The following is a 27,459-nucleotide window of genomic DNA, read 5'->3' as shown; positions in this document are numbered from 1 at the left end:
AACATCCTGTGTTTTCCCTGATTTGTGGTAACTGATCTACAGAGTACAAACCAATGCAATATATATGAGCAAAATTGACATTCTGAGCTTTGATTAGTGTTTACAGCCCTCGTCCATACTCTTGAGAAACCATGGTTTTTCTACTTGCGACTTGTTGAATTCTGTATTTAGCGGAGGGTTAAGCTTGTGATTATAAAATAAACTGAAAGTATGTTGTTGTGAAAATTAAAAGAATAGAAAGGAAATAGGAAGGACGGTGGGAGTGTGGGTGGGAGGGAGGACATGGTGGGCAGTACCACTGTGCTCTTAAATGTGTACATATGAAATCCATGAAATGTTTCCCCTTATATAAATAAAATTAAAAAGAATGATATACTAAGACGAAGGCTTTTCCTGCACAGTTGCCCTGAATGAAAATCGTTGTAGTGTAAGCGATCAACACTGAGAGCAGCAGACTTCTCTTAGAACTCTGGTTTCACAGCACTGCCATGAACTTGCCCATATATGCCCACTGGCTGCTCAGGCCACACATGTGTTCAATCATTGATTTTACTGAGTGACTACTACCTGCCAGGCATCGTTACACTCTATGGAACGTGCACAGTATGATCCCTTACTCTCACAAGCTTGGCCTGATAGAAAGCAAACCAATAATTAATATGTGAAACCGAGGTTTTCAAACTTGGCTGCTCATTACTATCACCTGGGGAGCTTTTACCCATCCTAATGCCCGAGCTGTCTCCTAGGCCCATTACCCTAGAGTGTCTGGGGGAGGGAGCCAGGAAGCCCTGTTTTAAAAATACTCCCAAGTGAATCCAAATAAAAGCAGTTTGGGAACCAGACTGTAATGACAGAAGCTTTATCAGCTCAGGAAAAATCAAGAGAGGCATCCTAGAGGAGGTGAATGAGCTGTGTTTGAAGGATGAGGTGGTCTTTTTATTGTGTTTGTAATTTAAATCCTACAAATGAGTAAATAAATCCCAGACATTGAAAAGTCTCAGATATGAGAATAATCATCTTCAGAAAAAATTTCCCAGTGACAGTCAAGAACTAAATATTTGACTGTATATTCTCCAATAGTACCCTCAAAATTAACAGTCCACAAAGGCCAAAAAGAGCAAACGAAGTCTCAGTGGCATGGTCACATCACAGAGGCCGGCCTCAGGCCAACTCTTCAAGCCTAGATTCAGAATTACAACCAGAATATGGCATCCATAGAAAAGACTGAACAGTCGCTTTCCTCTTTGGTAATGTAGCAAAAACATACTTTGGCAAAATTCACTAGAGCGTCTTGTGTCTAGGACAGGGGGAGGGAGTGGGGGTGGGGCGGTGGGGGGGCGGTGGGGAAGACACAGAGAGACCAAACGGCTCCAAAGGTTGAGGCTGGGGCTGGGCCAGGCCAAGGCCAGGAGCCTAGAATTCCTCTGGGTAACCCATGTAGGTGCAGGGGCCTAAACACTCGGGCCACCTTGTACTACTTTCCCAGGCACAGAGCAGGGAGCTGGATCAGAAGCAGAGCAGCCAGGACTCATATGGGATGCAGACAACACAGGCAGGGGCTTAACCCCTTGTGCCACAACGCTGGCCCCTCCTCTTCCCTTCTTGTCCCCACCTCCCATAAAGACAGTGGGAAAGAAGGGAGGGAGACAGCCCACCTTGGCTCCCCTTCCACTGGTCATTTTTGGTATTCAAGGTAGAGACAGAACTGGACCAGAGATCTGTTTGCTGTCATCCTGCTGAAATCAATAATCTATTAGTGCTTTTAAATTAGACTAAGATTCATCAAATGCCCTTGAGAGGCCCCAAATATTTTGGTCCATACCCCAGACAAGCACAATCAGCTTACGAAATGATAAAATTTTTTGCCTGGAAACTCTGCCGGCTCAGCAGACAATGTGTTCTGTGTTAGCTCATTCAGCGATCTCACGCAGGCCAGAAATGCAGTTCGGAGACTTCCGGGGGAGGGGGGAGGGGAGGCTGGTGTCATTCAATAAAACAATGGCACTCCAGCCATCCTGATGTGATTTCAGTGTGGGGAAGCGGCCTTTGAGGAATAGCTCAGATCTGCTTTTTGTCTCCTGCCTTTCTTTGCTTGCTTGCTTGGCCGGCGTGGCGACTGCATTCCCTACATGCAGTATGCAAACTACTCAGCAGATGGACTGCTGGGCAGGGAATGGCCAAGTCCCAGCAACTGGTGCTCCCAGGGTGAGACGGATGCTTGGCTCCGCGGGTCCCTGCCCGGAGCGTGTCAGCACCAGAGATGCTGAAAGGGCTTTTCTGGGCCGTGTGCGCACGCACACACACACACACACGTGTGCCCACACACACACACATACACAGGGCCGTGAGCTGTAAGGAAAGCGACAGTGAAGCAAACTGCTCCCACTCGAGCTTGCACACAGATGACTGTCCCCAAGGAAGACAAAGCTAGAATCCCCCTCCTCCCAGTACAGCTAGTGATGGGCCCTGGCTCCCTTTGGGTGGCTCTTCTTCCAGAATGCTTGTGAGTGAGGAGGGAAGCTTTATCAGACTCCCCAGGGAGAAGGACCATTTCTGACTCCCCTGTCCGCGTACCCCATGAATTGATAAAATTCTAGAAAAACGAAATTCTAAAAAAAAAAAAAAAAAACAAGAAAAAAAAAAACAGGGAATAAAGGAGAAACGAAGAGGGAAAGAGCTTTAAAAAAAAATAGAAAACTAGATTTCAGACATAAACTTCCTGTGCACGACTGCTGTAACATTATTGTAAACACGTGCTCTGCATGTCTGTGCTTTCACATCAAGCACTGACAACAGGACATGGAGGAGCCGGTGCCCGGCCAGTGCCCGGCCAGTGCCCGGCCAGTGCCCGGCCAGAGACAGCATTTTGAGAAGCGGGGCTCAGAAAGGACATCATATGGACAGGTTGTTTGCAGACACAAGAAAAATGAAGACCGGGCTTGAGATGGGACAACAAGCCAAACAGCAGCGCCCACCCCCTCCAACACACGCCACCTTTTTCAGCACTGCCACAACTCTGACGGCTCATTCAGTCCCCAAATAAAAGAAAAAACAAACCACACACACACAGTTAATTCTGTCGCCTGTGAAGAGGCTTGGCACTTGGAACTTCACTCACCTGAGAAAACACCGTATAAATGTCCTTGTTGTTACAACACACCTGAGTGCCATTTAAACACACAGAAAGGCCCCAACAATAGCTCCCTTCACAATTCCGCACATGCCTGGCATTTTTCTAAAGGTTAGATTAAGTAGCAGATAACATTTTTGAGAATGCTCAGTATACGTTTTTTTTTCCTCCTAATTTACGGCTGGCTAACCCACGTTGACAGATCTCAGGATTTTATGTTGCGCCTGATTAAAGGCAGGCATTATGAGAGTCCTGCCTTCTTACTCGAACCTTCCACGGCTCAGACAGTATTTTAATGCACTCTCTGGGCAGCTGAGCCTTAAAAAGAAAAAGGAATTGTAAAGCGAAAGGCATTTCCTGCACGGCCCCAAGGGGATTTTCAGCCGAGTTCCAGGGTCCCCGTGGGCAGGAGCAATTTCAGCTAATTAAAGGAGAACGCTTAGCAAAGTGTGGCGTTTGGTCAAAACCTTCGCTTGGGCTTGGTTTTCGTTGGCACCGGAGAGAGCCGATCTGGATCCCCCCCCCTCCCCCCCCGCCCTGTTTTCTGCGGGTTCACGGCAGGACTGCAAAGCCCACAGCTCACATACATTAGGGAGAAAGTCAAAGGAAACGCTAAAGTTCAACTCAAGTACAAGTAATTAGAACCAGATTCGCCGCGGCTGGCTGCGCGCATGCGCGCGCGCGTGGAGCCGTTTCATTGCAGGGTAATGTGCGCGCCTCCCACGGCCTCCTCGTGGGGGGGGTGGTCGGCTTGGAATCCTTTTCTCAGAAGCGGCTTGTTTCCAACCCACGTGGGGTTTGCCCGTCTGGGAATCGCATTCTGACATTAGGTAATGGCCAAACAAGAAAAAAAAAAAAAAACTGCTTTGAAACCGGGCTCGCTCAGGCTGCCGCTGGCTCTGTGGTTAGGAGCCCGGGTTTGGGGCAGGCGAGCGAAGGCAAACATCCCGCCCGGCTCTGGCAGCCCTGACTCAGTAACCTGCCCGTGACCCTGACGGAGTGTGTGTTTGCCCGGGTCAGCCGGGATCCTGGCCGAGGGCTGGAGCCGGGTTATGAGAATCCCTGCTATTCTGACCACACAGGCAACAGGTGCTGGACACAGGCGGGAGGGGGCGACCCCAGGAGGGGCAGCGGGGGGGACTTTGATTTTCCAGCCCTGATCGCACGGGCATCCCTTGGGAACGTTATAAAAATGCAGAATCAGAATGGGCGCCCTAGCAAAACCCCCTGGCCATCGCTATAGGCACGTGTCGGAGACGCTGTGACCACGCAAAGGCCGCCTCCCGCAGCCCCAACCGTTCGCTGAGTCAGTTTGGCACAGGGAGCTCTGTCGGCCTCCCTCTTCCCTTTGCACAAGTCCTCGGTAAACACGCGGCCTTGTTAAGCACTTACTGCACCAAGATCTCCAGGCTCCGTGTGCTTTAGGCACCTAGAGCACTCTGTTTTCTCCCACGCCGTGTGGCTTCTGGTTGGCAGAGGGTTCCCAGCTGCACGGGAAGAGCCTGGACTTGCTCTTGGGCCCCTGCTAAGTGCCCACTGCCTGTTAACTCCTTGGGGAGGAGAAGGGGCAGTAACCACGCCTTAGATTTAGGGGATTTAAAAACAATGCTTTCAACAATGAGATTTAAATGGCTTAATATCTATGACTACTTTTTCTCAAAAACTCAACAGCTTTTTTTTTTTTTCTTTTAAGGATCTATTTATTTATTTGTAAGGGAGATCACCAGAGAGACAGACAGATCTTCAGTCCGCTGGCTCACTCCTCAAATGACCACAACAGCCAGGTCTGGACCAGGCACTCCCTTTGGGTCGCCTATACGGTTAGCAGGGACCCAAGTACTTAGGTTGTCTTCTGCTGCCTTCCCAGGCACATTAGCCTGAAGCTGGATCAGAAGCCAAATAGCCAAATAGTTCAGATAATGGGGTGCTGGTGTTGCAAATAGCGCCCTAACTGCCACACCACAACACCAGCACCCCCCACTCCACCCATCTTCTCACGTACTACCTAGGCTAGAAAGGCCCCTGGTTTGCTGTGGTCAGGCTCACTCACACAAATTTGAGAACTACGGGACTCTGTGACCCTCTGATTATGATTTTTCCAAACACTGATCTGATTCAATATACGGTCGTATCAACAAGACAGTCTGGGCCTTACCAAGAGTGAGGCTCTGCACCTGCGCATCACGCTGTGTTGTAGCTGCACCTCTCTGGGCTCACGGCCAGCAGGAGCCATTACTCCTGAGACCGACTTTTATCATGGGAAATGCTGTCATACTTTCATAAGGGGCCATGACACGTTTCGCACCCACATTTCATTTTTATAATAGCCACTCTTGCTTTGAGGAACATATTCAAAAATTATCTCATGGGTTGTTTTGTGTGACATTTTAAACAGATGGTGCTTTATATCATTATTTTCCAGGACACACTCAGCTAGCTCATGACAGGGGTCAAATAAATTCTCTCTAAAAATCACTTAACGGGCCGACACATCTAACTGCTTGTTAATGATCTGAACCGCGAGGCGTCAGAGAGGGAACTGCATTGAGGGAGTAAATGCTGGAGCATGTCTCGGGAGTCAAGCACAGATGAAGCTAACGGCATCGCAATAGTAAGGTCCCCTGGAAGAGTTTAGCTCAACAGCAGACGGTTCCGTTGCTTTTCCCACTTCGAATCAGGACGGCCATATTTTTATAAAACAACGGTTGCACTAATAAATGGCATTCTTTATTACCTCTTCTGATTTCCTGTATGAACAGTGGATTACAGCGGTAGGGTTAAGATGGATATCACTTCAGATGCATAGTCTTTGCTGGTGTACTGTCAACATATCTGAAAATCAGGTTGCTGCCGGCCTTGCAGAAAAGCAATGAGAAGATACTTCTTTTAAATCTTAAATGAAGATGGTAATGAACTTAGGTGTTGTCACCTGTCCTGCAGACAGCTCAGAGCTGAGAAATTCTGTGTTATTGACTACATCAAAATTTAGCCAAACCCCTCTTTCTGAACAAAACAACGTTCTGCTTGCCTGGTGCACAGTTTTCTCTTGCATTTTTTTTTAAACCGGTATACACCATAATAGTGGTCTCAAAATAACCCTGAAACTAACGTAATTCTTACCGGTGGGTTTTCTTTGTTCTTAACAAAAAGAAACAGCATGAGCCTGTATAAAACAGTGTGGAGGGGGTCATGACAAGTTCATGGGCTCTGCTGCCAGGTGGACCTGAACTCGAATCTGTCTTCTGCCACTTACTAATTTAACATCCATAGAGTTTTTGATACTTCTCGGAGCTCAGATGTTTCCTTCCTAAAAATGTAGAGGCTCCTAAAATTCCTGTTGGCAAAAGGGAAGCCACGTTTGCAGCTTGCCTGGCATACAAGTGCTCAATCAACAATAAGGAACTCCCCCGGCCAACCCCACCGCCCACCCTGTAAACACAGTCCCCTTCCACCTTTCTGAATCTAGGGCAAAGGTCCTTAACCAACACTGATTTTTGCCACTCGAGGGGGCTTTTATAACATCTGGAGGCATCTGGGGTTCTCCTAACGGGGCTGCTTCAGGCACATAAGAGAGGCCAGGGATGCTGCAGAATGTCTCACAGTGCACAGAGCAGCTCCCTCCCTGCCCAAGAATAACCTGGCCCAGCTCACAAATGGCGTTCAGGCTGAAATGCCCCGGCCTAGGGCAAGGACAGTGCTCAGGAGGGGATGCTTTGACCAAGCAGTGGGGACCACATAGACAGCTCTGGGGAAGTGGAGGCTGCGCAGTCCTGAAAGGCCGAATCCAAGGGCTCCGATCCGGTTCTGCCTCCTACAGGAGCCACTGACCCTGATCCACGGTTTCCTGATCTGAAAAGTGAGGAAGACAGCATGCTTCCTACATTGCAGGGTTTACCTTTTGTCAACTACAGGAAGTATGACATTCCAGTGATGAGGCTACCTGGGGGAAGGCAGTGCAGTCGTAGCTTAAGGATGCGTGAGTGAACACAGGGTCTCTCAGTATGCTCAGGGTCTTGCTGCAGCACTCCCCACACAAACCAGAACTGATGGGTGCTTCGGTTCCCGATATGACGCGGCCTCATATCGGCATGAAATCTACACACATCCTCCCATAGACTTCAGTCACCTCCCATTACTTCGCTTATCTAATCCGATGTATATATGAGTAGACAACTATACTGTATTGTTCAGGAAAAATGACAAGAAAACAGTTCTGTATATGTTCAGTATAGATGCAATTTGGGGGGGTATCCTCAATCCAAAGTTGGTTGAATCCTTGGGTGTGAAACATGCAGATATGAAAGACTGACTGTATTATCCCCACAGGAAATGCAGACACATCCAGAGTCTTAAAAACAATAACATTGCAGCAATACCAAGAGCTACCATTTATGAAGCCTGCACTATGGACTGCTCACTCCTCCCTAATTCTGTACTAAACATTTTGCATATACTTGTATTAATTTACTCGATTTCCTTTAGTGATGTTATCAAATAGCTAGTTTTTTTTATTTATTATTTTTTTTATTTGACAGGTAGAGTTATAGACAGTGAGAGAGAGGGACAGAGAGAAAGGTCTTCCTTCTGTTAGTTCACTCCCCAAATGGCCTCCACTGCCGGCACTGTGCTGATCCAAAGCCAGGAGCCAGGTGCTTCTTCCTGGTCTCCCATACAGGTGCAGGGGCACAAGCACTTGGGCCATCCTCCACTGCCCTCCCGGGCCACAGCAGAGAGCTGGACTGGAAGAGGAGCAACCGGGACTAGAACCCAGCACCCACATGGGATGCAGGCGCCACAGGTGGAGTATTAACCAAGTGAGCCATGGCACCAGCCCTCAAATAGCTAGTTTTAATCTTTTTTTTTTTTTCCCACTGGCAAGAAATCAGAGGCACAAGGTGTTCAGGTAACTTGCTCATACAGCAGGTGAATGGTGAGGTGGATTTGAACGTAAGTGGTCATGGACCCAAGAGAATGGGTCTGACTCAGGTGTTGAGAGAAGACTAGCATCTCTCATACGACTGGCCCTGACGGCAGTTTTTAGAGCATACGGAGTATGGCTAAGTCACGCACACACATACACGCTCATAGTTGTGCCAGCATAAGGACTAAAAGCAAAACTGAAAAATGGAAAAGAAAGCAGCTAAGGAGACAAATCATGCCCTTTTGTCTTTCCAGGCAGAGCAATAAAGTAGGAAAGTCCCCCAGAAGCTGACACAGGAATTACAAGGCACAAACACATCCACCGCCCACTCTTGCCAAGCAACCAGCAGCCAGCAGGGAGAGTGGCGGCAGTGGGTCCAAAGTTCCAAAGGCCTTTGGCGCTGGTCCAGGGCTGTGTGGCTGAGCGCTGTCAGGAGCCTGCACAGTCTCTAGCTTCGGGCCTCTACTGGGGGAGGGGGAGTGTAGGAGGGGACTCGGAGCCTCCCACCCCTAAACTGGCTCTCGCTCCCTCACCTGAAGACCACATGCACTCATTGAACCAAAGTCCATTTGGTACAAGACTGAAAACAACATGCAGAATTCCGAACTTGTGCCCTTCTGACATTGTCTACAGAACTGGAGTGCCCTAAAGGAGGGGCTGGACTCTCCTCCCAACAGGACAAGGATGGGCGGGAGGACGGACTGACAGGGACCAGCCTTCCAGCAGGCTCATGTGAAAATCCTGCTGCTACTGGCCTGAGCACGACGGCTCAGTTCGAACGGACGCACTCAGCGATACTTCTGCAAAGATCTTCCATTGGCTATATAGACTCGCTCAGATCATGGAGATGCTACAACACTGCTGCTTGATTTTTCTTTCATACCTTTCTTGATATAAGCAGGTTGAAAGTTTCAAAATGCTTTCGTTTTATTTTCTAATAACCTTGTTAAGGAAAACTTGATAACTCAATTTTTTTTAACCAAACTTCTAAGGCTAAGACTTTTTTTTTTTTTTTTTTTTTTTGGACAGGGAGGGATACTTAACTCCTCTGAGCTTCACTTTCTGCTTGTCTAAAATGACAGCACACTGCTCGCTGGGTCACTGAGTGGGACACAGTACATCACTTGGCACAGTGCCAGCCACAACCCGTTACACAAGCACCGTCATTGCTATCTGTGCGACGCCTGCACTGATGAATGGCAATGCCGTTCCCCTGGCCGGCTTTCTGTGCATCAGTCTCACTTCTTGACTTGCTGATGTTCACTTCCATTTTCCCTCTCAAAATAGTTTTCCTCCTGAGAGATTCTCCCCATGCCAATGAGAGGAAAGCAACTTTCGTCAGCATTTCCGCCCTTCTCTCTCTCTCTCTGTCGACTGTCCCTTCAGTCCCAGGCCCACAGGCACTCAATCCCAGCTCTGCCACAGCCTTCTCCTCCCAGGTTTTCCTGGCCAATGCCAGACCACACTGTCTGCCAGCCCCAGAAACAGCCACCTTCCAGAGTAACCTCTCATTTGAGAGCCATCTATGGCTGCTCAAAACCCAAAGTCTCAAACCTCTGGCTGGCCCGGTGTGGGAGGGAACAGCCAGACAGGATGGTAAGTGTGTATTTGAGCACACACCCTGTGATCAAGTCTAGATTATAAAGAAGTCAGAGGAGAGGTGGGCATTTGGCACAGCAGTCAGGGCGCTGCTTGGGATGCCCATGTTCCACGTTCAAGTGCCTGAGTTTGAGTCCCAGCTCCACTGCTGAGTCCAGCTTCCTGCTACCGTGCATCCTGGGAGGCAGCAGTGATGGCTCGAGTACCTGGGTCCCTGCTCCCCGTGTGGGAGCCAAGGATGGAGCTCCCAGCTCCCGGCTTTAACCTGGCCTAGCTCCAGATGGTCTAAGTATTTGGGTAATGACTGGATGGGGGCACTCCCTCATTCCCTCTTCATCTGTTTCTGTCTGCCTTTCAAATTAAAATAATAACAATAAAGGAGTTGGAAGACACTATTCCTTACCCATACAGACTACTGAAAAACACAGGACAGCAAACATGGCCAAGCTAGAGGAGGCATGTGATGCGTGGCCGAGGCTGCTGCGACAGGCCATGTTGCTAGCACGCACCGAGGCCTCTGCTGGCCAGCTTGTAGAAACCCAGGGCTTCAAAGAGCAGGAGCTCAGTATGTGCTGGGTGAGAAAAACGCACAGACCGGAATCTGCATCGAAAGCCTCCTATGCGATATCCAATACACGATGATCGTCCCAGCCAGTTCAGCAGAATCCACCAGAAGCACCCATTCCAGGATGACTCGAGGCACATTTTCACTCAAAAGACCCCACTTGCTACCTTGTGGCGAGAGTGTGGAGGACAGCAGGGATTACTCACACCATCAGTTTGCTCATGGCTGTGGTCTCCACAAGGAAACCAAAGCGTGGAGGAGACAGAAGACCTGGCCAAGGTCACACAGCTAGGAAGTGGCTTTTCCAGAACTGGCCTCCTGCAACTGCATGCCAGATCAGGATACATAACGAAGCCCTCATTTCTACTCCTAGAAGCCCTATTAATTTTTCAAATGTTGCAAGGCAGAGGCAGATTTTTTTCTGTAAAGGGCCAGGTAGTAAATATTTTAGGGGCCAGCATTGTGGAACAGTGGGTTAAGCCACTGCTTGGAATGCCAGCATCCCATTTAGTAGCGTGGGTTCAAATCCCAACAGCTCTGCTTCTAATCCAGCTTCCAGCTAATGTGCCTGAGGAAGTATGAGATGATGGCCCAAGTACTTAGGCCCCTGCCACCCACATGGGAGCCCGGCCCTGTCTGTTATAGCTATTTGGAGGGAACCAGCAGTTAGATCTCTTTCCCTCTCCCTGGCTCTGCCTTTCAAATAAACAATTTTTTTAAAAAAAAAAAATAAGTATTTTAGGCTTTGTAGGCTCAGCAGTCCGCGACACAGTGGCTCGACCCTGCCCTTGTAGTGTGAAAGCAGTCACAGACATCAGGTAAATGAACAGACATGGCACATTATAATAAAATTTTATTTGCAAAAACAGGCTAGGAGCCAGACTTGGCTCAGTTTGCTGATCCTTTGCTATAAGATAAAGGAAATTAAAACTATGCCTCCTTATATGACTGCATGTGTTACTACAAAATTCATGCTTTTCCTCATTTCCAGGCTAAAGCCAGGGTATGAAAGCCATATGTCACAGGGACGTGGGCGATATTTTAAAGAGACTAACACTACAGTGTGTTGTAAAGGCTACACATTTTCTTCCAAACTAACCTAATGTATACATTTTTATTAGTTAGGGAGGTCAGTATGTCTACTATAAATACATTTTAAAATTCCTTCCTACATATTCTGTCTACTGGGATTATTTATCATGCCTTGTTCCCTGGCCTAGAGCCAGATAGAATATGGGAGTTTTAATACCTTTAATCCATTACATGGATTTTTTTAGAGCTCCATAAGACAAAATAAAATGTACTCTCATGGTCATGTATGCAATAAACCTGATATGCCACTTAATATTTCATATCCTATTTTATATTTCAGTTATGGCTATTCCCAGCCTTCAACGTGCAAAATGACACAATGTCACCTGCCTTTTGAAACCCATTTTTTTGTTTTGTATAGTGAACTCCTATCAACTTCTAAACAATAAATCTCACTGTGAACTCTGACAGGTGATTATTATTGCTCTCCAATATTCTCATGCTTTACAATAACGGCCTAATGACATAAGCCACCCAGTGTCCATCAATGTGGTGAACTGGTCACATTTATTTTTATTAGGTATGTTACCCTGTTTTCGAAAAGTAGCATCCATTTATTTCTACAGTGAGTCCAGTATGGTAGCACTGGCCTCCCAAGATAGCCAGCTCAATGAACCACACCTCCTGAAAAGCAATGGGTTTTTTTCTTTCTCAAATTGCTTTTAAAAAAACTCACTGGCACATCCATGGAGCACACATGGGAATGCCACCTGCCTATCACCTGTGCAAAGACTTTCATTTTGAGATGCAGATGTTTGCTTACATCGCTGTTATATTTCTATTTGTTCCTCCAGGGGACAAATTGAATTCTCCTTCCCACACTGGACATTGCAATTCAAAATAATGGCAAAAGACTTGCAGGTAATGGGCCATAATGCTCACTTGATACCCACTAAAGGGGGGGTTCAGATCACTTGCTCTCTGTTACCTTTCGTGAAACATCTGTTTCATATGAGCCCGTTAAAAGTGCATACATCTGTAAATAATAAGACTTGCGTGCACATAATTTAATGAATTAGGACATAAAAAGGAATTGAACAGTAGGGGCACAGCAATTAGAGTAACTGCCCATTTTGTTAAAAATGTATTGTTTTCAGCTTTCACTAGGAAACCCTTTCATTATTCTGTGGCTTCTGAGGCATCCAACCTTCCCTAGCCAGCTCGGCAATCAGGAATTTACTCTGCACAGGTGGCAAAGAGGAGGACCCCAGCGTTACACAAAGCTGGACCGAGAACTTGCAACTTGCTCCATCCTACTCGGGAGATGGCAGGTGGGTTCCTGAACCTCTCGGTCCCGGGAACCTGCACCTGTGCGCAGGAATGACAGGGCCTTTCTCCTGAGGCTTCGGGGAAGGTTAGATGGCACCATTCATTGTAAGTACTTGGCACATAATAAGCACTCAATAAATATCAATTCTGTTGACACTGATTGCTCCATTTTAATAAAGAATGAAGCACAACTCGAAAGAATGTGGGCAGGCAAAGTTGAGTTCAAGAGTTTCTCTTGATTGTAGTTTTAGCTGTATTTTTATTTCCTTTCTTCACACTATTTTTAGGTAGGGATAAAAAAATGGAGGTGCGAGGAGAAAGTTGGGGGGCATGGTAACATCCTGGCTGATGGAAGGCACCTCAGAAAATCCACTTCCAGGACACCCGTGTGAGTGCCAGAAGCCCAAGTAAATGTCCATTTCTACTTTCAGAAAAGCTGTTTTGCAGCTCACTCATTTTGAAAATGTTATTTATTTGAAAGGCAGAGAGACAGAGCTCTCCCACCTGCTGATTCATTCCCCAAATGCCCACAACAGCTGGGGCTGGGTCAGGTCAAAGCCAAGAGGCTAGAACTCAATCTGGGTCCCCCACATGGGTGGCAGGGACCCAAGTACTTGGGCTATCACCTGCTGCCTCCCAGAGTATGCATTAGCAGGAAGCTGGAGTAGGAGAAGAGAGAGAACTTGAACCCAGGCAGTTTGATAGGGGCTGCCATGTCCCCAAGCAGCATCTGAAACCACTAGGCTAAACACCCATTCCTAGCTCATGCATTTCTGAGGACTTGCCATAAGAAGCACACTTGAACCTCAAGTCTATTGCAGGTGTTTTGAGTGACCCAGGAATGTACAAACAAGTACAAGTAGAAACAGCTTGAGATGATCCCAAGTTCATTTTATAAAAAAAAAAAAATGTATTTGAAAAGCTGAGTTAGGGAGACACACGCACACACACACACACACACGGATGTGACAGCCAAGACCGGACCAAGAACTCTGTGTCTCTTCCAGGGGCCGCAGGGGCCCAAGCACTTGTTCCATCTTCCATTGCTTTCCCAGGAGCATTAGCAGGAAGCTGGGACTTGAACCAGTGCTCTGTGTGGGAGCTTAACCTGCTGTACCGCACCCCTAAATTTTCCCTGAACAACAAACACTCAGAACCTACAGAACGCCTACTGTGCACCAGCTCCTAAGTTACAAAGAGCAGACCTATATGAGCTGAGGAAGGCCTTTGTGGATGAAGAGTGCACAGCACTTTCTAGAAGACAAACTGAACCCTGTCTCTCTCTCTCTCTCTCTCTCTCTCATCCTGAAGTTTGCGGAGAGGCTCACGCTGAGCTGAAAGCAGCTTGACGATGCTGGAAGGTACTCTGTGTCCATCTGAAAACCACGTAGGGGTAAGGCACAAGAGAGACCACAAATGCCACAGCCACATGACTGCTACAGGAAAGAGAGTTGAAGGCCATCCACCCCCTCCACCCCCACCCCAGGCATTCCTTAAAATCTTAGTTCTACCAAATAAGTGCTAACTATTTGCCAGGCCCCAGGAAGAGCAGTTCCGCCCAGAAGGAAAAGCAGTTAAACAATGACTGAAATCACCACCCTGCAGTATTATGTTTACATTCTCCTGCCGTCTATTTACCATCTACATAAAGAGATAATTAGGGCTTGTGCACAGCGCTAGGAGAAAGGAGCACAGGCTAAAGGGAAACGGAAATAAACAAATATTGGAAAAAATAATAGCTGAAGTGTACAGATATGTGTTGTCCAATATAGCAGTCTCTGGCCACATGTGAATATTCAAAGTTAATTAAAAGGAATTAAAATGTAAAAAAAAAAATCCACTTCCTCAGATGTATTGGCTACATGTCAAGCGCTCAATAGCCACACAATTCTATTGGACATCACAGAATAATACATCAGGGTGATGATTTGAGAATAATAGATCAGGGTGATGATTTGGCACAGCAGTTAAGATACTGCTTGGGATGCCTGCATCCCGTATCCGAGTACCTGGGTTCGAGTCCTGGCCCTGCTCTCCATTGCAGCTTCCTGCTAATGGGTACTCCAATAGGCAGCACACGCTAGCAAACTGTACTTGGGTCCCTGCCACTTATGGGGGACCTCTGGACTTAGTTCCTGGCTCCAGCTCCAGTTGTTGAAGACATCTGCGGAGTGAATCAGTGAATGAGAGATTGCTCTATGTCTGCCTCTCACTCTGTCTCTGCCCTTCAAATTAAAAAAAAAAAATTAAGTTACGATTTCCATCACTGTAGACAGTTCTTGGCTAGCACTGACACCAAGTACATCAGACGGCTGTGTACTTGAACATATCCCTGGACCTAACTGATCCTGGGCCAAGCGTGACACTAGCAGAGAGAAAATGTCTGACCTGAGAGATTTCCCAGTTTAGTGAAGGAACCCAATCAACAAAACAAGAAAAGTGTAAAAACTACAGGGAAGAAAGTCAATCATTTTAACAGCAGATGTAGTAGGTATCCAGCGTCTCACTGTGAAGTGCTTTCAATTTTTCCACATTAGAAAAAAAAATAATATTGGAGAAAATAATGTATTAACAAGCCTTAGGTGTCAAACACACTCTTCTTTATGTCTTTGATCTTAAACTAGCACACTAAGCATCACGGGTCCATTTTACAGCTGAAAAAAGCAAGGTGCCTCACAGCAGAGGCAGTGCATACAGAGTGATTGCCAAACTCCAGTGCACTGCACGGTGTACCAGGTCAGTCTCCTACACATTTACCTCTGCTCGCATGGCCATCCACTACATGACTTCTGGAAACTCGCTTCAACCCGTCCAGCTGTCTCTGGTTCTTCCAAAGGCGGGTGTTTGGCCGATGGGAAAGATGCCCACGTCCCCTAACCGAGTACCTGGGTTTGATTCCCGGCTCTGGCTCCTGATTCTATCCTGCTGCTAATGAAGATCCTGGGAAGCAGCTGGCTCTGGCAGCTGGGTCCCTGCCCCCAACATGGGAGACTAGACTGGGTTCCAAGACCCCAGCTACAGCCAGCCCACTCCTCACCATTGCAGGTATTTGGGGTGAGAAGCAATTGAAGGGTGCTCTTTTTCTGTCTCTCTGCTCCCACAGATAAGTCAATTTTCAAAACTAATAACTACATATACATATAAAATTCAAGAGCACTTATGCCACTCCAATGAAAGAAACAGGTAGAAGGTGGTATATAAAAATCCAAAACACAAAACCATTGTATTTAAAATATATTTGACAGCTGGCACCGTGGCTCACTTGGTTAATCCTCCGCCTACGACGCTGGCACCCCATATGGGCGCTGGGTTCTAGTCCCGGTTGCTCCTCTTCCAGTCCAGCTCTCTGCAGTGGCCCTGGAAGGCAGTGGAGGATGGCCCAAGTGCTTGGGCCCTGCACCCGCATGGGAGACCAGGAGGAAGCACCTGGCTCCTGGCTTCAGATGGGTGTAGCTCCGGCCGTAGCGGCCATTTTGGGGGGTGAACCAATGGAAGGAAGACCTTTCTCTGTCTGTCTCTCACTGTCTAACTCTATCTGTCAAATAAATAAAAGAAAAGAAAATATATTTGAAATCACTGAGATAAGAGCATTATTTGAAGTCAATAATAATAACCAAATCATGTAAATTTCATTACATATAGTAACAATTAAGTCTGGCACACTCTCAACATAATTAAAACAGATAGCAAAAATCAATTCGACTTCACTAACTCTTAGAAAGTTTCTGTCTTTGGGTGGGGGGTGTTTTTTGGTCAAGGAAGACACAGCCATGAGAGGAGGCACCACTGAGCACAGATCACCAGTGCTTGTCTCCAGATGAGGGTTGTGAGTGTAAGAGTACAATGTCCCAACTGCGCGTAAACCCTCAGAAAACACAGGCCAATCCCGCTCCCGACGTCTGTGCACCACCGCGGTGAGCAGGCCAGCACAGACTCCCACAACAAACAGGATGCAAACACAAAGAGGGGACAGCGTAAAACAGCCACGCAGTTGGGGCAGAGCTTCCTCTGTCATTTAAAAGGCTGTGATTTATATCAGAGAAGATAACGTAATCAGAGGAAGTGGTGTGAGTGACAGTCCTCTAGCCCTCTTCTCCACCTTTCCCCCAAACCAAAACACTCCATGGCTCTTTCTTGGCACTCTTAGGACGCACACCAACTCTCCAGGGATGCTTCACCGGGCTGACAGGGGTGGCACAATGCACCTGCCAGAGCTGGGACTGCGGAGACCTGTCCTATGGGTGTGACCTCAATGTTCCAATCCAAAAAATGAGGACCACATTACCTTCCCCCTGAGGCCTTGGGATCCACTGACAACAAAAAGTAAGGCAGAGCAGAATTTCACCAACGATCAAGCAGTCCAAAGACCAAGTTCGCCGGCTTCAGAGGACAATATCCTCTGTCATTTTGAGGGGCACAGAGGCTATGTCTGTGGCACATTGCCACTCCCCCTCCGACAGGCAGGGGGCTGACACTGGGCTGGCCCTGTCACTGCGTAACCAGCACAATACAAGGAACAGAAACTCTGCCAGCTCTGCATCGCTGAGAGTCCTGGGAGCGCCTGCTTCCTCCTTGGACACGCGGACACGGCTGCGCTCCCTGCCAGTGTCAGGTGCCTGCTTCTACGAAGGGGCCTTCTTGGACTTCCAGCCCCGTTACGCCTGGGCTGAGGCACCCTCCTGACATCATGTGGCATCAGAGATCTGCCCAGCTGAGCCCAGTCGAGCCACAGAATATACGAGGTAATAAATCGCGAGGCCACAAAATCTGGGATGGTTTGTCACACAGCAGTAAATTGTGGAAGCCAATCTCTAATTGCCAAAAAAAATCTCATCTAATCAAAGCCGCTGTGGAAAGAACAGAATTATGTATCAAACACTCCAGAAGCATACATACGAGTGCCTTGTAGAAGCAAGCTGGGTTTAAAACTGCTCTTAGGGAGACACTGCCTGAGACGGCCTATAAGCGACACACACAGAAAAGCATCACGCCTGTTCCACTGTGACAAAACTGGGCAAGTCACTTGGCCACCCATCTTACACACCAGCTGGGGTTCTCAGCCGTTTCTCGGTCTTTCCATCATGAATCCCAGGTTTGAAGTCCTGAGATGTTCGAAGGGGTGGCACAACGACTTGTGTATGTAAGTTTCTCCCAGGAGGAACAGGGATGGTGCCTGAATCCTTAGCATCCCCCACCAATCCTGTCAAAGAGCCTGGCACACGGCAGACAACCAAGAGCTCTGCTTTAACAGATTTGAGAAGCTGAGAGGGTTCCCAGCTGCTTTTTCACTCCCAAATGCTTGCAAGCCAGAAACTCCATCCAGGTCTTTGACTTGGGCAGCCACAGGCCAATCCCATGAGTCATCCTTGCTGCCTCCCAGGGTCTACAATAGCAGGACACTGATGTCGAGAGGCAGAGCAGGGAACTAAACCCAAGTACTCTGCCGTGGGATGCAGCATCTTAACCCCTAGGCAGAATGCCCACCCCGAGAGCCGGCTGCTGGGTCGAACACTGTGAGATCTAATCCATCAGCAGGCACCACCAACAATGTCTTCAGGCTGTGTACCATGGCAGCTTTGAGGGGGACAACGCTCACTTGTAAAAGTCAATCATTTGTAGGAAATCTTGGGTAACTGGTAAATGCATGCCTCTGAATCAAGCACACTGTGCTCCCCAAACTGTGAGAGACAGGAAGGACTGCCAACCAGGGAGTGAGCTACCGAGAGAGGAACCATGGCACCAAGGGACAGAGATTTACAATGTACAGGGCATTAAAAAATTAGTTCACTACTAAGGCAATAAGCCCAAAGTGTCATATCAAAATTGGAGCAGGTGGGTGAAGCCGCTGCCTGGGATGCCTGCGTCTCCTATCCCAGGGCCTGGCTCCAGTACTAGCCGCTCTGTTTCTGATCCAGCTTTCTGCTACACCATTTGGGAGGCAGCAGGCGATGGCTCAAAAACCTATGCCCCTGCTACTCCTGTAGGAAATCTGCATGGAGGGCCAGGCTCCTGGCTTTCACCTGGGCTAGCCCTGGCTGTTGCAGGCATTTGGGAAATGAACCAGTGGTCTGGAAGATCTCTCCCTTTCTCCCTCCCTCCCTCTTTCTTCCCCCCCTCTTCCTGTCACTCTGCCTTTCAAATAAATGAGCAAAGTCTATCCAGTTACTTCCGTATATTTTCAAGATGAGAACAGAATTGTAACGTACATGATCTCTAATCCTTCCACAAATCCTGCCATGTAGACATTGTTATTCCCATTTCCGAGCTGAGAAATCGATCCTGTGTCCAGTCAGGCTATCTCCATCATCTCAGCCCATCAAGCAGCAAGGAGGGAGCGGAGATGGAGAGCTGGGTACTGGGGTGGGAGGAAGGGTGGAGCGGGGACAGGCAGTGAGCTCTGATGGGTGACAGCTTTTCACCCCTTCTTCTCCAAACAGCCCCTTGACAGGCTTTGCAACTTCTGCCCTGCCCAGTGGGTTTCTGGAAATTCTTGCCCCATTCGTGTCCACATCCTCCAACTTTCCCTGGGAATGCAAACCTGTTCATCCTATCTCTAGTTCCTATTGTTTCCTCTGATAAGCAGGGCCCCAGTGAACAATTAAAGCTTTCAATAAATAATCTCTAAGCACATTCATTTGATTGACTGTTATTTGATACAGCAGTTAGTTTCAATGGGGCAGTTAATATTGATCACATAAAGTACTCCAGACAAACGCGAAGCAGTTCCAGAACTCCATGGATTATTACCCTTTATCTGCCAGTCATCTGGGTTACTTGCAATGGTCATGGAATTTAAAATCAATAATAACAATTAGTGTTCTGTACACCACAACGGATGAATCATGTGGACTGGGTTTTCATATAAAATCAAAGGTGGAGCGGGCCTGGAATACAGAAAAACTCTCTCTGTGCTTCCCCGGGCACATTTAGCAAGGCACTGTCACATTGGTCTCCAACACAGGCAGCAGAGAGAGAAGGAAAGGTGGGCAGAAGATGAGGGCATTAAAAACGCCAGGGAAGCCCCTGACGATCTTAACCCAAAAGGATGAAGGGGCAAAGAAAAAAGTAACCCAAGTAAGCGCTAACAAACATGGCACAATTCACGGCACCGGGCAATTTACCTCCTAGGAGACCAGCATCTAGCTACCTTTTCCCGCTTTCAACTTGGAGGCATTAATTGTGATTTTTTTTGTAATAAAACGACAACGATGGTATTTTAGCTCCATGGCCCCACTACAGTAATGCCTAGATAATTAAAATGCAAAGCAACAGAGAAATGTTTCATCATTAAACTGTAACCAGCGCACCATGTGAAATCATCCATTCCCAAGACTTGTTTTTCATCAATTATTTGTTATTTATATGATGTAAATATAAGGAGGACTAATTAAAATGTATGCCTTTTTATACAGCTTCTTGTCATTAAAGGCAATGAAAGCATTCTGAAGCCCATAATGAAATAATTATGTTTGCCTTTAAGAATTCTCTCCAATAACACATGGTAGTACTGAGCTAAATTAAAACATCAGGAACTACATTTTGCTGCCTCTATTTCCATTCGAGTTAATTATACCCTCAAGCTTTCCAATAGACCAGACCCTAAAAAATCTTTTGAAGCTGAAAGCGGTTTTTATCGCTGTGGACCACGATGACACGACAAAGGCACCGTGGCCGTGGAGAGCTCGGCTCTTTTGCAGAAGAGGGATTTATTATATGAGGTGTTCGTTCGCTCCGGACATTGGACAAAAACTAGGATGTATGGGGTCCACTCGTCTTCGTTTGCTAGCTGACTGATGCACACATTCCTCTGACGTGGTCGGAGCTGACTTCTGAGTTCAGCTATTTTTTAAAAAAAAAAAACCAAATTTGGTAAAATTTTAATCTGTGGCAAACAGTGGTTGATCAATAGCACCACCACCGCCACCAACAAACATTCCACTAGTCCTGGGTCAAATGAGGGAGATGGGTAACTCCTTTAAGTTTTCTAATTAAAATGGAAAAAGGAAGAAGCTGTCTTTAAGACAGGAGGGGACTCCGGTGAACCTGGGACTCTAACAGAATACATGGGCAGCCTTCCATTTGAACTGCTCCTTCTCCCAACCCCAGAAGCCAGATCCTTCATTTGGAAGGCAAAACCTCGGGGGATGGGGGGGTGGGGTGGGGTGGGGGGAACCAACGCAGAGAAGGCAGGAAAACTGCCTGGCGGTTTTTGGGCCAGTGCAAATGAACCGGCTTTGGCAGTGCTGTCATATGATGTGGATGGGGGTGGGAACTCTGGACTTGGAAAAGTAAATAGGAGGAGCGGGGATTAGCCCTGACACTGAACTCCCTCACGGTCTGTGCTGTACGGAGGGCTGGCAAGGTCTGTGGGTGGGTGTCAGCTGGTGACTGCAGGATGGACTGTCTTGTGAGATGTCGGTGGGAAAAGGTGGCCAGCTAGAAACACCTATTATGTGACAACGTAAAATTAAAACAATAATCTCAGAATCAACTTTTATTAAAATCGCTCCTTCCCCCCTGAAGTTACATTCTCTGCTCTCTTTAGAGAAATCCGAGCTGGGGAATCGGGGGCACCCACGATGGCGAGCCCTCCCCCCCTCCTTAAAATTCACTCTCTCCCTTCTCCCTCCCCTGAGCTGGGTCACTTCAGCAGGGCAGTGGGAGGCTTGGAGACTCCTGGAGTCTGCAGGCCCTGACTAGAGGAAATGCTTGGCCAGCCTGGGTCACCTCGCTGACGTCAGTTCCTGTTATCCTCGCCTTATCGTGCAGGGGGCCAGGAGTCTTATCTTACTGAATGGCCCCCTTTCAGCTCCCCATCCTGCAAGGCCAGAGAAAGAGCAAGTCAGCAGTTCCACTGCCTGTTTGCACTCCTGTCTAAGAAACTCCGAGAGAGAGTTCAAGAGAATGTATAAAATGCCTGCAAACTCCCCCTCCCCTGCTTGCTCCATAGACAGAACTTTGGCAACTTTATTTTTCGTTCATTTAAAGGGGCTTGGGACTGAGCTAGAATGGAAACCTCACACCTCAGTGACCAAGTAAGGAAGCCAGGAATGAAGAGAAGAGAAATCAGAGCAACATATTGACTGATGAGGCTATGTTATTAGATCTTGCAGATGGAGGTTATCTCCTCTCCTGTTTAACCAGAGGTACTTAAGCCAAGCCGCTTACCAAGGGGATACGGATAAATCCGAAACCTCAGTTAACTCTGTCCACCTTCCTCCATCACCTCCAGCTCTAGCTTTGTAAGAAGCCGGCAAAAGGCTGATACAGAAGTCTTCCCAGCAATTTAATTCCACTGCACTGCCACCCTGTCACCTCTGCACCCCACGTGCCGGTGCACAGGTGCTGGAGTGAGACCCACAGCCCACTCCGGTTCTGCAGGAGCCGCCTTCTACCTACAGGTCTACAGTTGGCTGCCTAAGGCATTCATGTCCAGAAGAGTGACCCAGAAACACAAGGCCATCTTCAGTCACAATGGGAAAATTAAGTTGTAAGTGCCCTGGCTAGCTTGACCATGGAATCCAAACAAAGACTTTCTGTGCCACTCCTGGGTTCAAGGGGCAGCCTAGGAGATGTCGTAATATTGAAATATCTGGTATATTTCAATGATTTATGTGGGAACAGTGGCAGTATATTTGAATGTGCGTTATTCTAGAAAATCAGAGATATATGATTGCCCTAACTACCCTGTAATTTGAAAGGCAAGAGTCTACATTAATAACTGCAGGAAGGTTTTTAGCCAAGATTTTTCTGATTAACCTTCATCAAAGACTCCCATTTCTGAAATAATCTATTTAATTGATAGTTAACTGAATTTATATTAGAACATTAAAAGTATAAAAATGCCATTTAAGGATAAATTTATTGGCACTTACATGTACTCACACTTTATAGAAGATTCTTTTTAAGATATTCCAAAATGATCAGTGCATTTATTGTTAGAGTCCTTCATCACTTGAAAAACAAATTTATATTTTGCATCTTGGTTTTACATCTCCATCCTCTGAGTAATTTTCTCACTCAAAAATCCTCAACTTTTTAAAAAAACTGATTTAGAAAATGCAAATTCCTTGAGAGCAGAATTTATCATCTTTATCATTTATCATATATTGTCCTCCTGGGCCAGAGTTTAATGAGCATCTGTAGGCTGTGCAAGGGAGCAAACAGTAAGGTTTTCCTTCCTTTTTGGCCACCTGGGGGCTTAACATATGTTGAAAGTAAATTATAAATACGTGCTATCCGGAAGAACTTTCTTTGATCCTTATGCCTTAAAGACAAACCCAGGATAATACTGACTGGTCACCTATGGTCAGAGCCAGGCTTCCAGAAATGAGAAGCCAACTTCTGAGCACGGTCAGCTGGCCTATCAGAAACTGCCATGCTGGCCACTGATCTATTAGGAAACGAAGGTCTGATTCCTTGCAAAGGCTTTGCGTGGGGGCCCGTGACTCACATTCTAACTACAGCTTCCCAATCAATTCCACGGCGCACATGTAAGGGACAGATAGCTACCTTTCCAACTGTTTGGACTTCACCTTGGTCTGGCCACAAAGGTGAACTCGCATTTTTTACTTCTTTTAAAGTTACACATCAGTACTCCTCTGCTAAAGATACTAAATTGTCTGGTTACTGCCTCTATTTGAACATTCCTTCTTTTCTAGGGAGGGAAAACGTCCACTTGTTTTTAAAAGGACCCTGCCCTGCCTTCTGAGATTGAAGCACAAGTCCCTTTCCCTTCTCGTCTTCTGAGGGTATTAGTTACCATCGTCCTGTGGCAGAGCAGCAGAAAATTATGTCCTACTTTAGCAAAACAATCGCTCCTTTTCACTGAAATATTTATTCAAAACCCCATTCACTTCATACGGTGGCTGTCAGTCTTTATTTAGTCTCTCTTTCAGAGGGTATCTTTGATTTTGCCACTTTGACCCCAATTTATATCTCACTGGGAGAGGATTTAGATACTGTTTAATACTTAAAATTTGGGTCCAAGGGCTTTGAGAAGAGGACTTTTCTCCTTCTCTAATCACACATTGCTACTGTTTGTTTTAAAAATAGTTTCTTCTCATTAATGGACAAAATCCCCTTTCAAAAAGAAAATATTTTTTTTCTCTCTCCTTTTGATGTGTCGAGTAGGGAGAAGACAGGGAACAAGGCCAAGAAGTTGTCACACTCGTGACATTTCACCAAAAGCAACTATATTTAGGTCACAACACGCTAAGATGTATCCTATGCCTATTGAGCAATTAATGCTGAAAACATCTGGAGCCACCTAGAATCACGATAACCCAGGAGGTACCCATGGAGAAACTTCGCGGCTCCCACACTTCCAGGGGCAGCCTTCAGTCCTATTATTCATACCACATTCCCTTAGTAGCCCCCTAATCCCGACTTCCACTGTTTATAACAAGCAGTTCACAAGCTCTCCAACACCCGCAGCTGGTTGGCATATCATTTTTCTGTCTTTAAAATTTTTTAAAAAAGGGCAATATTCTTACACCTTCCAAAATAAGCTTTTGCTGTGTTCTACGTTTGAAGGTTTTACTCCAGTGATGATACACACACACACACACAGGCACACACACCATCAAAATAAGTAGGATCTCTGCAGAAAATACTTTGGGTTGGAATTCAGTACTATTTTTTTCTCCCTCTTTGCCCACTGTTTCCTCTATGTTAAGAGCACAAACAGATCTGCTTCTCGTCAAAACAGCCATTAAGTAAAATGGAAAAGGTTGTGGTTTTTACGTTCTTACTTATATAAAAGGAGCCCTAATATGCTTTTATTTCAAAAAGCCCTAACTGGCTACACAACCTCGAGCCAAATACTGCGTGGCACAGACATGTTAGAATCTTTCTAAAAAAATATATTTTTAAAAAAAGCTTTAGTTTTATTTATGCTTAAAAACCCAGTCACCTCCACAACTCAGCCAACCACTCCTCAAGTGGTTTATGGAGGAGAAAGAACTCCGCAGGCGACAAACAAGATTTACATTTTATTCATTTAGCCTAAAGTTGGAGTGTGGGATTCAGCCCTTGTGAAATCGACCACAATAAGCACTAATTGCCCTGCTTACAAAAATAAGACACTGGAATTTCTGAAATCCCTTTGTCGAATGTCTTTATTTACTCTGTCTAATGCAAGTTTCTGTGATTAGCTAAACTTTGCTGTTATCAACACTTCTTGCTTATCGGCTAGCCCTAGGCGAATGACACATTCACCACTCGCTCCCCCAGATAAAGCAAATCCCTTGTTTAACTTGTTCAAGAACAAACAAAGCTTTTCCCCCTACTCTTACAACTTAATAGGCATGTTTAGAGGATTAATTACAAAAGAGAGAATGCCTACACTGAAAAAGCTCCACAAGGTCGGATGGCTTAGCCAGAGGATCCCAAGCATTCCCCCCTCCTTCTGTTAAAAAAAAAAAAAAAAAAAAGCACAAACGTATTTTATTACAATTCCTCTAATAGGAAAAAGTTTCAGAGAGTCCCAGCTCTCTGGGATTCCAACTGAAATGGTTCATAGGATTTTCAGTTGCTGTGAGAGGTCAGGGCTAAAGGATCTGGTGGTAGGATTAGAAAAATTACTTTGTAACAAGCAGTTTCTCTTTGAGATCGCTGGAAAGAAAACAAGCCCACCAGAAAGAAAAGAAATTTGCAGAGCAGCTGAAGATGAAGGCAAATTCTGAAAATGACATTTTGCCCTGCCCCTGGCCCCACAAAATGTTAACTCAGGCGGCCCACACCGCTGGCATCAAACGGTTATTGATTTCTCGGCTGCAAACCTGTTGATTTCCTGGCCCACGGAGCAAGTGTCTGTTCTCAAGCAGAAGTGTCAGAGAGGGCGACTTCACCCCGGCACCAGCCCCTCTCTCTCCCTCTGGATAAGTCACCCTGTTATTAGGAAAACTCAATTTCTTCCAGTTAAACTTTGACCTCTCTGAAAACAAAGATTTAAAATGTCATTTTCAGGCTAATGCTCCAATGAATTGTCAAATAAAGTACTAAAAACATTTTGATAGATAGCTGAGCCATTTATCTAAATCACTGTCAGGGCGGCGAAGCATCCTGCAGGCTCCCACGACGGCCACCCGAAGGTGGGATTTCCTAGGACTCCCGCTCATCCCTCAAGCCTGCAGCCAAGCTACTGTGGAGCAGATGCGTGCCTCGGCCCGGTGTCAGCATCAGATAACCAGTCAATATTTAAAAAAAAAAAAAAAAAAAAGCTGGGCTACCCCACTTATATTTCCTTTCCTTTAACCAACGTCCAGGTCCCCAGCTGAAAGGCGAGATATGGAAATAATGGATGGTTCAGCCCAAGGGGTGTTCACTGCCAGCAGTTTTCTAGCAAAACAGCAACTTCTTAGACCAACAAAGTGACTCGGAAAGGTGGCAGCAGGGTCAATGCTAAGAAATATTGCCTTCCCTTCGCAAGGAAAACATTGGAGGCAGCAGCCTGAGCTGATGGCTTATGAACTTCGGGAGCAGCAGCCACCTTAATTAGGCTAAATTCCTTGCAAGGAAGATGTCATATTTTAATTACTTTGGACTGGTGAAACACACAAGGAGGGGAGGAGGGTTATAGATCTACAACTGGTAGCTAATCCAAAGAACAGCAAAGTTAACCGCTCCCCCCTACACCCCAAACATTTGAGTAAAAACTGTACAATGTGTCAAACTGCCTTACTTGCAGAATGTTTCCAAGTCCTGTGGTCACCCTGTCCCCCGCCCCCCCCCCCATGCATGCATATTTTTAAAACTATTTTCAAGACTCAGGAAGGTTGGGGAGGAGAGCAGCAGGGTTGCAGGAGGGGTTCTTGGGGAGGAAAACCGAATCTAACAGGAAATTTTCAGCAGAGGGAATCAATACAGCACGCCAGCACATCACACCCCCTTCAGCATTAAATCATTAAACCCTTTGTCTTGCTACCGATGCAGTTTATTTCCAACGTCTTTACTGCATGCAAGAGAGACAATTCATTTTTTTTTTTTCTCGGTAGAAGAAGGGAAGAAAAAAAAATAAACCTACATTGAGCAGTGTGCCGATGCTGCCACTCGGTTTGGGTCAATCCACTGAAGCATGCTTTCAAAGCTTTCTCCTGGAGCATACAGGAAGACGGACTCGCCGTGTAGAAATCCAGGATTTGCCCAGGACTCACTGACAGAACATCCATACAGTCAAACATGATCTCCCCTGCACCGAATGCCTGTGAAAGTGCTTATCCTCTAGGTGTGGAGGCAAATGGCATAGAAAAGTCCACCCAACTCCATCAAACTCTGCCCCTTTTTTGGCACGTAGGCTGTTGGTCCTTTTCCCAGCCCCGAATCATGAATTATGACAGACAAGCCAGCTAAAAGCCTGTAATTGATCCAAATGATCATTTACCATTTTCCAGGCTTGCTCGGCCAATCCAGCCGGGGCGGGGGGTTCCCAGGAAGGTCCCAAGTTCTCCTTCCAAGCGCACGCTTGTAGAAAGCCTTCGGAACGCGTCCCGGAGCCTAGCCCGACGGTGCCCAGAGCGACCCAGCCCGGGTCGCCCGCGCCCTCGGCATCGCAGTCCTCGCCCGGCGCGCACGGGGGAATGCTGGTCCCCCCTTTGGCAAAGAATAGACCCTCCTGCCTCCGAACAGCTCACTTCCTACTACTTCTGTCACACAGAATGAAAGATTGAATTGCCTAATATATGCGAGTGAACTTTCGGTGAACCCTTCCCGGGCTGCTAACCTTCAAATGACCCAACGAGTCTGACATCACCAACTCCCAGGATTCTCACAGCGCTTAAAACCTCCCAGCAGCCGCGCAAACGCGCACAGCCCGGGAGGCCGGCGGCGGCGCAGGCCGGCGCTGCCTTGCCCATTTCTCACCTTGCACACAAAGCGACAGGG

At 46.8% G+C, this 27,459-nt stretch overlaps 1 protein-coding gene across 2 annotated transcripts in view; it reads right to left on the bottom strand.

The window, feature by feature from the left end:
• Positions 1–27,199, bottom strand: part of RARB (retinoic acid receptor beta) — a 177,094-nt gene extending 149,895 nt beyond the window's left edge. Inside the window, exon 1 of one of the 2 annotated variants that reach the window (XM_062215375.1) lies at positions 26,960–27,199. Coding sequence is in view for 1 of the 2 variants with exons in the window: in XM_062215367.1 (XP_062071351.1) it covers positions 26,603–26,759 (157 nt within the window). In the remaining variant the exon portion in view is untranslated. Of the gene's footprint in view, positions 1–26,602 lie in introns of both variants that reach the window. The other variant, XM_062215367.1, reaches the window with a different exon arrangement.
• Positions 27,200–27,459: the final 260 nt, after the last annotated feature.

The sequence above is a fragment of the Lepus europaeus genome, chromosome 2, assembly GCF_033115175.1.
Source record: "Lepus europaeus isolate LE1 chromosome 2, mLepTim1.pri, whole genome shotgun sequence".
Lineage (NCBI taxonomy): Eukaryota > Metazoa > Chordata > Mammalia > Lagomorpha > Leporidae > Lepus > Lepus europaeus.
This window is presented reverse-complemented; position numbering and strand designations above follow the sequence as displayed.